We start from the raw sequence: 15,913 nt of genomic DNA on the forward strand, positions 1-15,913 counted from the left end.
ATTCCCTTCCGGTTGTATTCCTTTACATTAATCCAAAAGCAATCACACAGCGTAAGTATCAGTCCATTTTTTTTCCCCACTTACAGCTTTCATACCTCTCTTCTGGCCATTCACCAGCTTTGCTAACAGAAGAGCCCTAAAATCGAGTCATATTCAACCTTGACTCACTGGATGGACCTTCTCTCCCATTGAACCATATAAAGTGTTGTGGTTGCATTATGCCTACAATGACTGGCTCTATTTGCTTAACTGTCTGAATTGACTCATTTTTTCCATCATTTGGGAATGATTCAAGAGCTTATTTTGGCTTGACCAGATCTGACTCACCCTGGGTGACTTCAGAAATTAGAATAAAATTGAGATTGGTGCAGAAAAAGCAAAACTACAGTAAAATTGTAACTACAGTCTCTCTCCTGTTGTGACAAAGAATTCCTGGCCTCCAAACTGACTGCAGAAGCAATATTTATCTGGTCTATCACTGGTCCAAGTTTCCATCAATCAGTCAATTTTTATTCTGAGGGAAAAAACCAATGAGTATCATCAATCCCTTTTATATTAAATTTATGGCATAAAGGAAAACAACATTACAATTATAAAAATTTTACTGTACTACAAAGATAAAAAATTAAGAAACCTGTTCATCCATATATATGAATCCATGATGAAAAACCAGAGAAATAGTATCAAATTTCCCCAATTACTATGTATTAATATAAACATCAGTGTTTTCAACCATAACTTTGTTTTAATAGAGAGACTTAAACAAGCATTTAAAACTTTCATATTTCATACATGAATCTGTTCTATGCCTGCAAGTACAGGGTAGGCCAGGTTATGAAATATGTATAAAGGGACACTGCCAGGTGAAAAACATTGGGCAAAATTCCAAGGGCTTTACTGCATACTTATTCAGTTGTTTGCCAGGCAAACTCCTTTGAAATCAATGGGAATTTTGCCTGAGCGGAGATCAAGGAATGTAATAGTTAAAAACAAGCAAGCAAACAAACAAATTTATTACACACACACATACCGTTTTATTAAAAATACAAAAGATGCTACAATATTAAAGTCTAATATACTACTTATCATTATGCAGCTAGTGAGACATGCAATCTTTAGGACAAGATTCCTACTGAAAAAAAGAAGTAATGGATTGGATCTAAGTTTGGAAAAACTTATTGTGCAAATCCTAATAGAGCAGAATTTGACCTGTCTACGCTTTGATCGCAGCACCTTATCATCTAAGGGTACCGATGCCAAATGACTGCTGTCTAGTCATTTTAAGGACCTTCAGAACTTCCTAACTTTTTGCATGAAGGCAACCCTTCAGGAAAAAAGAAGTTACTCAGAATAACAGTAAAGTTTAGATAAGTAGTTTTTCTTCTGGAGCCATCAGTAGTTTAGACATCTAACCTAAAAAAACCCTGTAACTATCTGTCTTTTTTAAAGAGAGCCTCAGTGAAAGTAATTTGATAGCACCATGCAATTGAAGTAACTATATCAACCATGTTATAACAAAAATGTATCAAATCAGAAGTTGCTCCTAAATGCACCTTCCTCAAAGATACCAAGGATGCTTTGTGATGATTGCTTACATTCCCATTACTGAATTTTAAACAATACTGATTTTTACATCTTTGACTCTTCATCTCAGAGAGATGCAAAGAGAATTTCTCCTTCCTTCCTCTGCCCTGCTAAGATACATGTGGTGCTTTAGCTTTTATGCAGAATCCTATGTGCAACTTCTCCATTGTTATTAAGAGATAGCGTGATTTAAATAAGTTAATTCTTTTGAGACTTGGAGCTTTGGATTGCATTCTATGATTTGTATGATTCACCACACCTTATTTACTACAGAAATGCATCACTTGACAGGATACATCATGAAATTCAAGTTGCAGTTCAGAACATTTTTGTCATTTGAATGGATGCGAAAGCAGAACAAACTGACCATCCCCAGACACATAACAGACTGCAAGAACTGGTGATGGAACATTCAGTAAACATAACATCTAACAGACATAGTAAGCAATGACAGGAAGGTGAAAGCAATACTAAATACCAGTGGTGTTCCAACATTAGTTATCTAGAGTGCAGACCTCAAAACCACAAAGACTGAACCTTGTATGAAATGCAGATTTCTTGGAAGCAGTGTTACATTTTTATATTATTCCCAGTCTTTCCTCCATGACAAATAGAAGGACATGGTACAGTTTATTTTTTCTCTCAACAGCTTTCCCTCTCTTTTTATTCCATTAGTTAGGTTGAGCCTAAAATCTATAATTTTACAAAAAAGCAGTCATTAATATGTCCTTCCTTTTCAGAATGAAGTGTCTCTATTGCAATTTAATTTCTATGTTTTTTGAACTAGTATAAACTATGCTGGGAAAAATGCATTTTTAAATCAGTTCTCAATGGTTTTGCAGCCTAACTATGCTGACTAGAAGCACGAAGAAAAACAAACATACTTCTTACCAACCTTCCAGTGAATAGAAATAAATTTAGATTGGCAAAGGTATCTTTTCCTAGTAGAGTACGTACTATTCGGCATAGTGGTTTTAGCTGCAGTGGGCAAGGAGAAGGAACTCCATCTGTTGAAATAAACTGTGCTATACAGCTACGTCAGCATATCCTTGGTACTGCAGACTTGGCCCTTATTCTGTGATAAGCCTCCACATGGAGCATTAGATTAGTACCACTATAGAGAAATGCAGCATAGTTACACCAACATACTTCCTCACAAGGATGGTGAAACAGTCATTGAAGGCTTGCATTTTTCTTTTTATTATTTGCTGGCAGTGGGAGGGGAAGTTTCAGTTTGACAATTCTAGAAATAAGAGAATTTGTGTTATGAAAGATACTAATACTGCATCGTCCTTCATACGTAATTCAAGATCAGACATTACTGCTATTACTGCAGTGAAATAACCCAGTGTGTTTAAACATTCTGCACTATTTTCATGCATTCTACTATCATTTAAGAATCTGCAGTACCTACAGAGCACCACTATTCAAGTTTTCTTCCCTAAGGCAAGCGTATTACCTTACTTCACAATTTATTCTCTAGTATTTAAATTAGCCAGTAACAAAAAACAATACCAAAAAAAAGTGTGGCGACACTGAGCATTTGCCTCGAAAATCCGTTATGTGCTTTAACTACAGCATTGAAACTCGGAGCCTACATTCACCAAAGGATACTTTGTAGAACATAGTATAGGGCCTCAGTAGATGCCACATCAAGAGTTGGTATCACACAGACAGAAAAAGACAGGACCTTGGTAAGTAACAAAAAAGCAAGCGTTCCTGATAACCTCAAGGATATAAAAATTGGGCTTTTGCAGCTTTAGAAGTCACTTGACCAATGGAAGGACTGCAAAAAACTGAACAACCCCATTCCAGCTTTCTGACAGAGGCACAGTCACAAAGTCCTGAATTCAGCCTTGCTGTCGGACTCCACGGATTGCACAGAGCTCTGGAGAATAGCCTGACGTGGGTAAAAACATTCTGTGAGACAACACAGACTTCCTGCTTAGGTCCTTATAATGCCCACCCCTATAACACAACAGTTCGAATTTCATTGAAATGCTCTGAAACCCTGCTCAATGTCCCCAGATCACCTGTCAAAACTCTTCACAGATTCCTAACACCACAACCCTCTCTGAATATACACAAGAATCCAGTTCTGCACATTATGCTTTGGCAAAACTTCCATTGACTTCAACTGTCAAGTAGAACACAGACAATAACCACAACAAACAACACATTCAGGAGCTCAGATGAGATCCAGCCACTTTTATCTTACAGACTGCAGTTAAAAGGAACAAACAGTGTTTTGCAAATTATCAAGATTAGTTCTAATTACACTAATTTTCTGCCTTTAGAGTTGCTAATAGATAGATATGTAGAAGTCATGGTTAAACACATGCTGAATGTAACAGTGACAGAGATGTTATTATACCTTAGCATTTGTAATTTTATTGGTTTGTCTGTGACAGGACCAAGGAAAAGCATTTCTTAGGGTTTCCGTTTTGACTGCATCACTCCAACTCTACATTCCCCAAACTTTTGGACAAGCAACTCTTACCACCTTGCAAATTTTTTCCACTGATCACCATGTGTCCTTATCATTGACAGGATACTCAAGACTTTTATGTTAATGATCTCTGAAGTAGCTTTGTGGACCAGCTGCCAAGCACTTGCCCTGACATAACAAACCACAGCAGTTTATTGATTACAGTAGCAGAACCACAACCTATTTTGTTCTGGGGAAGATGGAAGGTTTCTTGTATGCCCATAAGGCTTGAGTTAAAGACAGTCTCTGAAGGAGGGCAATACAATTTCCCAACCATTGGCAATCAAGCACCCCCTTGAAAGATAACACAGCAAGCTCTTAGCTTGAAGGATTCTTTCTCTTGATGTGCAAACCAATTGCAAATAGTGTTTTCTCAGAGTTAGAAGTTACAAGATAACCCGGTAAGAGCAATTAAAATGTGACCTGGCTTTATCAAAGGAAGTGAATTGCCAAAGACCATGCTGGGTATTGCTGGTGGGGTCTGGCAGGAAGACAGGCTGAGCCTGAATACTCCATAAATTGAACCTACCTGGAATTTGACTAAGTAGCAATAAGAAAACATGTCTATCAGATATGCATAAAATACAGGTGATATTATTTTCCTTGTTTTGAAATACACTTAGCACAACAGGTTCTACAACCTAAAGTCTACCAGAAAACAGAACATGAGACGCTGACAAGAATAAAGATCTTTAAGAGAATACAATGTGATCTATTGAAAACAGCAAAACTGTTTAAGATCTAGAAAGAATTAGAGTGGTGAGAAGTGCAGATATCTTAGTCATCAGGACTTAATGTCCTAACATTCACATTGTCATTTCACTGTGTTAATGATTGAACTCTGCAGTCTTGTGTCTTTTAAGTGCTCTTATTTCAGGGAGCACTGGAAGTCACTGCATGCCAAGCATATTTTGCTGTCAATGCACAGGGGAATGTTTGTGTCCTGAAAGCAGCACAGCGTTTTCTTCCTTGCATACTTAATGCTCACAGGGTTTTAGCAAAGAAAGGTCCCTACAACTCTGAGATAACTAACCCTGTTAGACAGTGGCACAAATACAAAATTGCTGATGGAATTAAGCCATGTGACAACACAGTGTTATAGCATAGCTATTCTTTATTAGGTGAAGGAAGGTATTTCTCACCTGAAACTCCAAGTACCACACATTTCTTGATCCAAATGAAAAGCTGTTCAGCGCATGGCAGAGAAATGAAGAGATTTTGCAAGATTAACTTCACTGTTAAAGATGAGGTGGGATGACAGCGCTCAGCTCCAGCTGCTGGCTGCTATATGCACACCCTGAGGCTACTGAAAGATGGCAACAACATCTCCAGCTAGTCCTCATTTTGGGGGAGGAGGTGAAAGGGGGAGAAGGACCTTATTTGAACAGCTAAAAATTTGTACTGTCTTCCAAAGAAAGTAAAGACATAAGGACACAACTCTCTCCTTCCAACCCCTCCCAAAAGGCTGACCAAGAGCAATCTCTAATTTATTTCCCTATATATTCCCCTTCAATACGCATGATATTTTAAAATTAATAATAAACTTGTCATTTTTATTGAACACTAGAGACCATTTCTTATTCTTATCAAGAATGCAAAAATACACAGAGTAGACGGGGACACATATAGAGTGAGGCACATTTTCAAGATCAGAAGAGCCGAAAATACTTGCCCATGATGACAGCATTTCTTGACTTGGTAAACCATGCACGTCAGATAAGGCCTGAGGAAGTAAGAGGGTGGATAAAAGGGAACTCTGTGGAAAGACAGAAAGAAAAGAGAAACAGACAAACAGGGAATGAGAACGAATCCTCTAGCAAAGTGCTAGCCCCAAACAAATTCCAGAAAAAAAAAGGTCTGGTATTGAAAATTGCTAACTGCAAGTTTTTATTCTAATTTTAGTCAGAGAACTGAGCATCTGATAAAGAGATGAAATGTGCAAATCAGGCACTGAGACATTAGCATACACAAATGGGCCATGACCTCTCCAACTGTTGTGCTTTTTTGTGTGTGTGCTTGCAGACACCGTGAGGCAAAAATTCATCCTCAGTGTAATTGGATTAAGAAGTCGGTGGAATTATATCAGAAATGAATATTACCCTGAATATCTTTATATTGATATGATTATATGGTATGGGAATATTCCAGCTCAGAGTGGCTTTTTCCCCTCCCTCACATGAGAGCTGCAGACCTCAATACTAGCTGTTTTTTTGTCAGTGGTTTGTTGTTTTTGGTTTTTTTGTTTGGGTTTTTTGCTGGTTTTTTTATTGTTGTTTTTTGATGTTTTGTTCTGTTTTGTTTGTTTTTTTAACTGAGAGTTTAGCTGGTTGGCATGGCTAAGCAGGATGCGGTATCTTTCACTACTTTTGTTCAGCCTTTTTAAGCAAGTGGAAAAGGCTTGAAAAACTTGGATACATTGTCATTTATGCTATATCCCTTCCCCTTGAAGGGTTTCAAAGCTGTATCACAATGTAGGTAGCAAGAACCAAGTTAGTGTGGAATCTCGGGCTCCATAATGTCTCTGTTTTATGACTTGCAAGTCATTGGATAGACAGTAGATGGTAAACTCAAAGGAAGATCCAATTACAAAATACCAGTTATGAATGGCATGCAGACAATAAGACAAGTATGTGAGACAGGTAAACTGTGAAATCAAGGTGACTTCAAGAGTGACCCCCAATTACAAGCACATTTTTGAAACCTACCTAGAAAATCCCAATACAAATTTGTTCTATTTCGTTGACTTTACTGCAGAGCTTAGCTCTGATTTGTAGCCAATCCATATATAATTGTTGCATATAAGGCAATGTCTAGCTGGAGAACACATTTGCCTTCACCAGCCATTTTACTGAAATACATCCAATTGGTCCTGTAAACCAATTAGCAGAAAAGCTGACTGTGTCAATAGCTCTTAATTTAAGAAGAGAAATTAATTTTTAATTTATGGAATAACTAGATGCATCTTAGAGACTAATTATCTGGTTACTGTCTTTGTCAAGGATAACACTTAGCACTTACACAGCACTTTTCATCCCCAAGTTGTTTTTAAACATACACTATAATTAAACCACATTAACTTTTCATTCAAAGAAGTGTATTGTCCATACTTCACAGCCAGCAAAGCTGCGGCTACAAATAAGTGACAAAGAGAAGGACACAGTATCAGAGATGTGCTGGCAGCTGCTTGCTTCAGCCCAGGAAGTACAATGGTTCCAAATGATTACTAGTCAATTCTGTTTCCTCTATTGTCCCATCTTCTTAAGTTCTGACAGCACAAAAACCTAAATGAGACTAGACCATGTAGGATTCCCATTTCTGTAAGTATATAAGGTCAGTATCTTACCATTCCTGTTATTCCTATTTGACATGAGATTTACCTCCAGGGAACATAGGTAAGGAAAAACCACACCTCAACAGCTGTAAGTTCTCTCGATCTTGGCGTCAACAGAGCTTGTCTACAGACGCAAAACTACCTCAGAAACACTACTGTGTTTCCACAACCAAAGAACAAGAGTTGCTTTGACATTATTTAAGGCAAAAGAGACTTTTGTAACTTGCTCAGAAGACTTCTATGAGAAATTCCAAATTAATTGCCATGCTAACTTACCGATATTTGAGTTTAGGCCTCCCAACTTATCCTAGTTCTGGTGATAATGTCACCAATGCATTACAGGCATGTCAGTAGCATACGCATTTCAACTCACAACCTACGAGTTTAATAACTGGTTGTGTTTTTCAGTACCATATCACTCACTTTTCATACCTTTAGCCACACACATTTCTCCATTCCCGAGGAGATATTCTGAAATTTGCTTACATACAAAATATTCATAAGACATATTGCATTACTTGAAATACAATTTGTGATCATTTAATTGTGCCACAATTTTGCCAATTGGTATGATTGAGACTCAGAGCTACAGAGAGTTTGGCTTTTGATAAACAAACCATTCTTTCATTTCCATTTATTCCCTTAATTCTTTTCAGACAGAAATCTAGAAATCTCTCCCATAGGTGTCCCAAAGTAATGAGAGAGAACTAGAACTTAGAATGTAAATTCTTACACAATCTTAATTACAAATAGCCCCTTTAATCCTAAAGATGACATTAAAGTCACAAAATTAGAAATAACTGACCATATGCAAATATACAAAGACTTGCATTCCCCTTAGAAACAACAATACTGTTTAGACTACTTGAAGTAAATGGTTTCCTTTACATTTGTTTTTTTTATACAACCTTATATTTATGGTAAAACATCATGAGACTCCGGCTAAAGTATCATCTAAAACTTGACTAATAACACGCCTTATTCTGTTCACTACAAGTCACAGACAGGGAGATCTTTAAATGTGCAGAGAGAAATAAAAAAAATGTAACATCTGAAAGAAAGCAGCTTTCGATTTCTCTGGATCTTAAATTCAGTAACACAGTCCCCAAGTGTGCTGCTCTTGGTACTAACAGAGAGAACACACTAGCTAAAGTTAGCAATGACTTTGCAAAACAGGGAAAATGCAAAACACATTCTTTTGGAACAAGAAAATTAAACTTTCCTAAAACCATCAAGGACAATTAATCAAAAATTGTTAAGGAAGAACACTTCTGTAAGTAATATTCAAGTCCGTTTAAAACACGTATATAAGTAATTTGATTCCTGACTACTCAGAAATTGCATTATGTTTTGCCTAAGCCCTGAAAACATAAATATTGTTTTAGCCACGAAAATTCTTTTAGCTCTAAATTATTCAGAGATTCTAAGGTCTTTATGCTTTCAAAAATACTTAGCCTTAGCACTCAAAACTAAGACAAAATGAAGTTAGATGCCTCAACAGATTGGTCACTTATTGGCCAAATAAACACTTGTTAACATTTGTAGAACCCTCTTTACCTCTTGAGAATATGGCAGTACAGGTGATAATCACAATTTCAATGTTTAAACTGTTAAACTAAAGTATCTGTATAGTTAAAAGGACAGATGGTCTTCTGAGATGACTTCAGAGATAGCTTAGCATCCCTTTCTGAACCATTCTCCAGAGACTGATTCCTTTCTCCACTAACAGAGCTCCTTAACTAGCCATTTAACCTCAGCACTCAAATTAGGTCATGTAAACATACCTAAACAACTCTTGAAAACGAACTTTCTTAGTTATTTAGGCCCATATTATAGCATCTCCCAGACTGAATCCATGTGGACTATCAGAGCAGGGGAATGGAAGAAGTACTTCCATGCCTGCCATGCTTGATGAAGACGTAGTCAGATGGGCTGCCAGCAAGAAGGAACTGGAGTATTTTGAACTTGACTCATCCAAGCCCAACAACCTCTTGTGGGTACACTGATACATGTCTGGCCCATAGCACTATGAAGAGTAACTTGCCATGACAATACTTTTGAAAAGGACAACCTCTAAAACTCTTCTCTTTGATGTCTTGGTCACATCTAATTTTGATTTTCTGAGTCTCCAAGACTTGATAAAATTGATGATCTTGCTGGGCATTAGAAAATTCTATCATATAAATAAATGAATTCTTTCCATATCCACAAATGTTAAAATTAGATGTCACAGTATAAAACAATAATAGCATTAGCAATTTGTATCGTCAAAGTTGTTTTATTTTATCTGAATGGAAAAATACATGGAGTTACAATGTGGATACCAACATTGCCTACAGATGCACAAATTTCAGAAGACAGCAGAAATCAGTCAGATTACAAGATAAAACAGTAAGTAGTCTCAGACTTGCATTTCTTTAAAATTATAAAATAAACGTGAGACAAGTCAGTAGTGAGCTAATGCCAGTGCTTCACCCCAAGGGCTCATTTAGAGTTACAATTTTTTTTAAGCAACCCCAACTATGGTAATTGATTTAAATCAATTCTCCATATGGACATTAGGAAAAGCCCCAATCGTTGACTTCATCTCTTGTTCACAAGAAATTAAGCATATAATTAACTTTTCAAATTGCAGGGTAGACTTCTGGGGCATGTGTACATGCAGTGAGATTTTACAAATCCTTTAACGACCATTCATAAACCTGACAAAATGAGCTCGCCATTCTTATGGCTACAAAACCCAGTTACCAAACATCACAGGAATGACTGATTCTTTCTCCTCCTGTACCATTTTTCTGTAATAAATCAACAGTGATTTTCAAAACAGCTTACATGTGATTAACAATTAAGAGCACTACTTTCCTAACTTGTTATAGAAGCAGTATGTCTGCAGCTTAGAATAAAAACCCAATCTTTACTTTCTGTTTGTTTGCTTATATTCTTCTGCGTTGCTCATATGCATTGGCTTTCATTGCTTACATTTTTTGTTTTAAAATAGGAGAGCCTTGAAAATTTCAGAACAGTAGCAGATCATGCCTTACAACACTGAATAATTTTAAAATGGATTTATTAACACAGCATAAAACTGTGGTCCCTAAACCCTGACTTGTGGATGTTTTGTGAGACCTGCAGACCTTCCTCAGGGTCACAGGAAATTGTTGTCACTATGGCAGTCACAGGAAGCCATTGCCACTATGATTCAGATGGATGCAGGGAGCTAAGTATGATGATTCCTCTAGTATGTTATTTTTCAGTGTTGTTGCTGAAAAGCCAGCCAAGACTAGAGGTATTGGATGCATATAAACCGCAATCCCTTTAATGTATGGAGTCACAAAGTCTCAGCAAGATTGTTAGAACTTCAAATTATAAACCTCTAATCTAAAATTCTTAAGCTCCAGCCTAGATGTTAGAAAAAATATCTACTATCCCACCAAGACACTATAAACACTCCCTATAAACCCACACACTTGTTTAGAGGTTTCATATGACTACACTAAGACACATCAGTTGCAGCATGAGCAGGCATAGTGAACATATCCAGCTAGCTTGGATACCAGTAACATCACAAATTCCAGCTACTAGGCAATTACCTGGGTGCAGCGCATTCTGGAGACTGTTATCACCATTCTACTGTTATTGGTAGCTAAATTAGCTTCAAGGAACCTGAATATTTGTAGATACGCTGCAATCATGCACTTTGGCTTCACTGCAACCCTCATTACACTCCATGCCAACGGAATTCTGGCTTGTATTAGAAATAGTGTGACCAGCAGAAGTAGGGAGGTGATCATGCCCCTGTACTCAGCACTGGTGAGGCCACACCTGGAGTATTGTGTCCAGTTCTGGGCACCTCAATACAAGAGAGATCTCGAGGTGCTGGAGCGAGTACAGAGGAGGGCAACGAAACTAGTGAAGGGCCTGGAAAACAAATCATATGAAGAGCGGCTGAAGGAGCTGGGACTGTTTAGTATGAGGAAGAGGAGGCTGAGGGGAGACCTCATCACTCTCTACAACTACGTGAAGGACACTGTAGAGAGGTTGGTGCTGGTCTCTTCTCACAGGTAATTAACGACAGAACGAGAGGGAACGGCTTCAAGCTCCAACAGGGGAGGTTTAGATTGAACATTAGGAAGGAATTTTTCACCGAAAGAGTGATAGGGCATTGGAACAGGCTGCCCAGGGAGGGGGTGGAGTCACCATCCCTGGCTGTGTTTAAGGGACGTTTCGATGCGGTACTGAGGGATATGGTGTAGGGGAGGACTTTATAGAGTAGGGTAGATGGTTGGACTCGATGTTCCCAAGGGTCTCTTCCAATCTGAATGATTCTATGATTCTATGATTTATGTATGTTGCCCCATTGCAACCTTGCATTTTGTGTTGCATCTTTCACAGTAGTGCACTTTTATGGAACTTGATGCTTAGAGAATGATGTTACCACTGTAACAGACAGCCTAACTTAATGCACTTATTAATTGAAACACACATACATGCCGCGACTATTCACAGATTTCAAAATTTTCTATTTGTAGTTAGGTCAGTGCAATAATACCTTTTGGTCATGGCAGAACAAATCTAGTGCTGAGTATCTCAGGCCTTTAAACAGCCAAATCAGCCAGACCTGATCTTTATCACGTCCCAGCATATATACACAGAAACAATTCCTTCCCCATCTATACCCATGCATACAGATACAATGGTATCTACTTCTTACTGGCATCAGGCAACCACATCCGTTCACTCACTCAACCCAAACTTCCATCTTCAGCTACTCAGCCCGCCAACATGCTGTTAACACATCTTCAGAGAGCTCTGCATTTTTCCTGCCTTCAAATTCATAATTTTATTCCCTCCAATTGCATCCATTCCTCTCTCAAATTCATAGTTTCCTCTTTCTACTTTTGTCCTTTCTGCCACTTGCTGAACACGCAGAGACTCATTTAATCTACAGTAAGTGTGTTAGTGCAATTTGTTTCATTAGCTTCATTCATTTTTTTTGGCAGATTCTAAAGGTTCCAGGATAGAAACAAGGCCCCATCTATGCCAATCGTTCTGCGTACCAGCCACAGAAAGACAAACCCTGTCCTAAAGAGATTAAAGGCTAGATTTAAAATAAAGAGAAATTAAATGGTAATCAAAGGAATTTGGGATGAAAAAAGAAATTTATATAGCAAGAGCTTTTTTGTTAAACTTACAAGTTTCATCCTGCATCTACATACCTCCTGTTAGTATTCTTTCATTTAAGGATTACCTATGGTATCATGTTTCTGTTGGCCATTAGAGTGGCATATAAATATCCTTATTTACCTCTTTTAAAAAGCATATATAGAACATTTCAAAATGCAAACAACACGCAAAAGAGCTGTTTACACTCTATTTAAAGACCCCCTATCAGTTTAAACTGCTTGGGTCAAGCACATAATCTCCTCTGTTACTGCAATGAAACAATTCAGAGGGTTAAAAAGCCATAGAGCCACGGTTTTTTCCTATGCTTAGGTATGGATTGCTGGGGATTCCAGTAGATGTAAAAGATGAGAGTTAGCATTTTAATGGTAACTGCTTGCCATAAGCAACACCTGCTTAAAAGCAAGGTGGATTTCAATAAGCATTAACCTCGCTGAAGTTTTGCAACAGGAAATCTTCCATTTTACGCCCATCCTCTGCATAAGTCTGAACTTAACATAACAAAAACCCTGCTGGGCTGAGCTATTGGATCTCAATGTCCCATCAGCTCAAGGGCTGAGCAGTCTCTTTGTATTAGTTGGTAATTTCTTGCAGGCTTGGAATTTACTGCCATCCTTCTACACCGTGGCACAGCAGCACCAGAGAAACGAACTGTGGCTAACTGAACTGACTGGCTGGCACAATTAAAATCAACAACCGTACAAAGTATCTACACAAGCCGTGCTGTTTTATACTAAGGACCATGACAGTTCTGACCTCCCCTGCACGAGAGCTGTCTGGCATCTTTGCTTTTGTGAATTTCTGAGTGTAAGTGTTCGTAAGATTTCGAAAGTACTATGTCTCCTGAGTAAAAAATAAAAATTAGAAAAAAAGGAAGAGAATATATGACAATACATACCCCTGTACCCTGCCAGCCCTTCTACCTAATGTGAGGCCTTTTCCTCACAATATAAGTCTTGGGATGAACAAATAGACTGCTACTAGTGTAAGACAGTAATAAAGAAAAAAGCATTAGAACAGATGATCATACCCCTAACATGCAGAACAGTCATGTGCGTGCATAGTATGGTTTGCTCCACTGTTGAAATACAGTTGGAGTACCTCCAAGCACAGTGAAATTCTTTGCGTAGGAGCGCAATGTAAAAACAGTTCTGGTGCTACGTACGAGCCATCTTCACTAATATGTTTCTTTAATCTCTCCTAGGACTCATCTGAATAAGGTAAAAAGTTTCTGGGAAACAAATCTTCATTTTCTATGTGTCGTATGTTGTCACTATTGCACAGAAGAAAAATAACGAGAGGAAAGAACAGCAGAGTCCTTCCGCTCCTCTGACCATTTATTTTATACCAGGTCTCTTCAAGATGAGAACTCTTTCCAAATTATTTGCAACTTCTGTGGACCCTAATGCATTTTCCTTAGTGGGACATTCAGAAAAACCTGAAATCTCAGATCTGAATTAAAACTGAAATCCTTTCACAGGGATACCTTTGAAATTAAGGTACCTCAGTAGCAACACAAATCTTCTCATTGTTCTCTAGAATTCTGGCAAAGAACATATTCAGCCTTAGAGGCTCCTAGATGGCTGCCATCTTTCAAAGCATTATCGCCTTGGGATACAGATCTTTTACAAATATGGTCTAACAAAACTGTTTCAAAATTATTTAGAAAGTAATATTAATGGTAGGTAGTTTTGGGAAAGCTTACCAAATATGATTTCTTTTAAGGCACAGATCGTACACTGAATCCATTTGCTGCTTCTCTGTGATACAGACTGACAAAGCTGCAAGCATGGCTGGAAAAAAAAATTAAAAATTGTAATTCAATATCTACTACTCCTTCTCCCAATAAACACGTTCCATTCTACCCACTCATGCTACCAAACCACACATTTAACAGATATGGTGGTACAACATAAAAATTTATTAAACAGCTTTATCTTTAGCAAATCCATTTAAGTGCATTTGTAATGTATTTGTCTCCAGAAACCTGTCTAGCTGTTCCTCCTGATGTTCCCATATGTTCCTTACACACTTTACACCACCAATAATGTAAACATGATTACCATGCAAAGTAAACCACTATCAGACAGAAAAGGAAGTGTCTTTATGTCTGTTACATAAGTCAAACCACTAAGATCTGGACAACAGAGTAGGTTAATCATACCTTTATTACTTACTAAAATCCCATAGCTAGGAGCTTGCAAAATGATGGGTTACTTGCATACAGTCAAACATAGCTTTATTGCTGTTCCAGAAGGTTATTTATTCCATGTCCTCATTACTACTAATAAAAAAACCCCAAAATTATTTGCATTACTGTAGTCCTTTACATATAACTTGCTTTTCTTACAATGAAGTGAAAAAAGGCAAGTACCAGGCCTTAAATCTGATCAAGGATTTTTTTTCTCATACCCCTTGCAAAAATTTCATTAGTTCTTCACACCCGTTACTTATAAGTTTTTTACCTGACAACCGGGGGTGTAGCTGTGTTTCTATTGTAAGCAGATGGTTGGAAGCAACTTTGAAGTCTGCCAATAAAAGTCACTAACATAAAAGAAAAGGAATACTTTATTATTAAAGGAAATCTTCTATATTTTACTTGTTACTTTTCAGGAAATTTCAATCGTTGCTTAACAATATACCTCTCATAATAGCACTAGGAAGAATACAACCATTGATGCTTCAAGATCACTTTTGTCTTTCTGTCTCCAGTCACTCCTACTTTTCTAAATCCATCCTTCCTTATAGCAAGTCCCTCTTTTTCTGCAAAGGTCTTGGCTTCCCAAAATGTATAATCATACATGTAACAGACTAAACCTTTCCTTCTTCATTAATTTTTGTTTAAGAAATACAAGATTTCCTACCCGAGGGAATAAATGCCCACACAGTAGCAACTACTGAGCCCACAAGAAGAAAAATCACTGATTCAGAACATCTTAAGGGAAAACGTTAACTCTTTTTCTCCCCTTTTCACCACAGCACCTTTCTTTCACCTTTATCTGATGTACCCGATCTTCCTTAACCTTTTAAAGCGTTTATTTACTTCACAAAAGACACACGGCCCTCTGCCTTCTTCACGTTTTCCCTGTCGCCGCTCACCACACCGTTTTTCGCTCACCCCCTCCCCTCAGTTCGGGTCCCCCTAGCCCCCACAGCACGGGGGCAGGCAGTGCCACAGTAACGACAACCCCCCGCACCCGGGCGGCCGCAGCGGAACACAGCGCCGTAGGAGCTGGGAGGCAGAGACCGCCCCTCCCCGGTGGGGGTGCCGCCCCAGGGCGCCTTATCCCCCCCTGAGGGACGCCCTCCTGCCCTCGCCATCTTGCCTC

General features: G+C 38.2%; 1 protein-coding gene across 9 annotated transcripts in view; it reads right to left on the minus strand.

Moving 5' to 3' along the window:
• Positions 1-15,913, minus strand: part of FABP6 (fatty acid binding protein 6, ileal) — a 38,853-nt gene that overhangs the window by 22,497 nt on the left and 443 nt on the right. For 2 of the 9 annotated variants that reach the window (XM_014947917.1, XM_014947915.1), the window contains exons 2-5: positions 15,050-15,128; positions 14,290-14,377; positions 5,745-5,828; positions 5,215-5,257 (exon numbers count right to left, since the gene is read on the minus strand). In XM_014947917.1, the coding sequence (XP_014803403.1) occupies positions 5,215-5,257; positions 5,745-5,759 (58 nt within the window). In that variant the 5' untranslated portion in view covers positions 5,760-5,828; positions 14,290-14,377; positions 15,050-15,128. Of the gene's footprint in view, positions 1-5,214; positions 5,258-5,744; positions 5,829-14,289; positions 14,378-14,748; positions 14,869-15,049; positions 15,887-15,913 lie in introns of those variants that run through there. The other 7 variants (XM_014947918.1, XM_014947920.1, XM_014947916.1 and 4 more) reach the window with 7 other exon arrangements.

Source organism: Calidris pugnax, unplaced genomic scaffold, assembly GCF_001431845.1.
Source record: "Calidris pugnax isolate Ruff unplaced genomic scaffold, ASM143184v1 scaffold27, whole genome shotgun sequence".
Taxonomy (NCBI): Eukaryota; Metazoa; Chordata; class Aves; order Charadriiformes; family Scolopacidae; genus Calidris; species Calidris pugnax.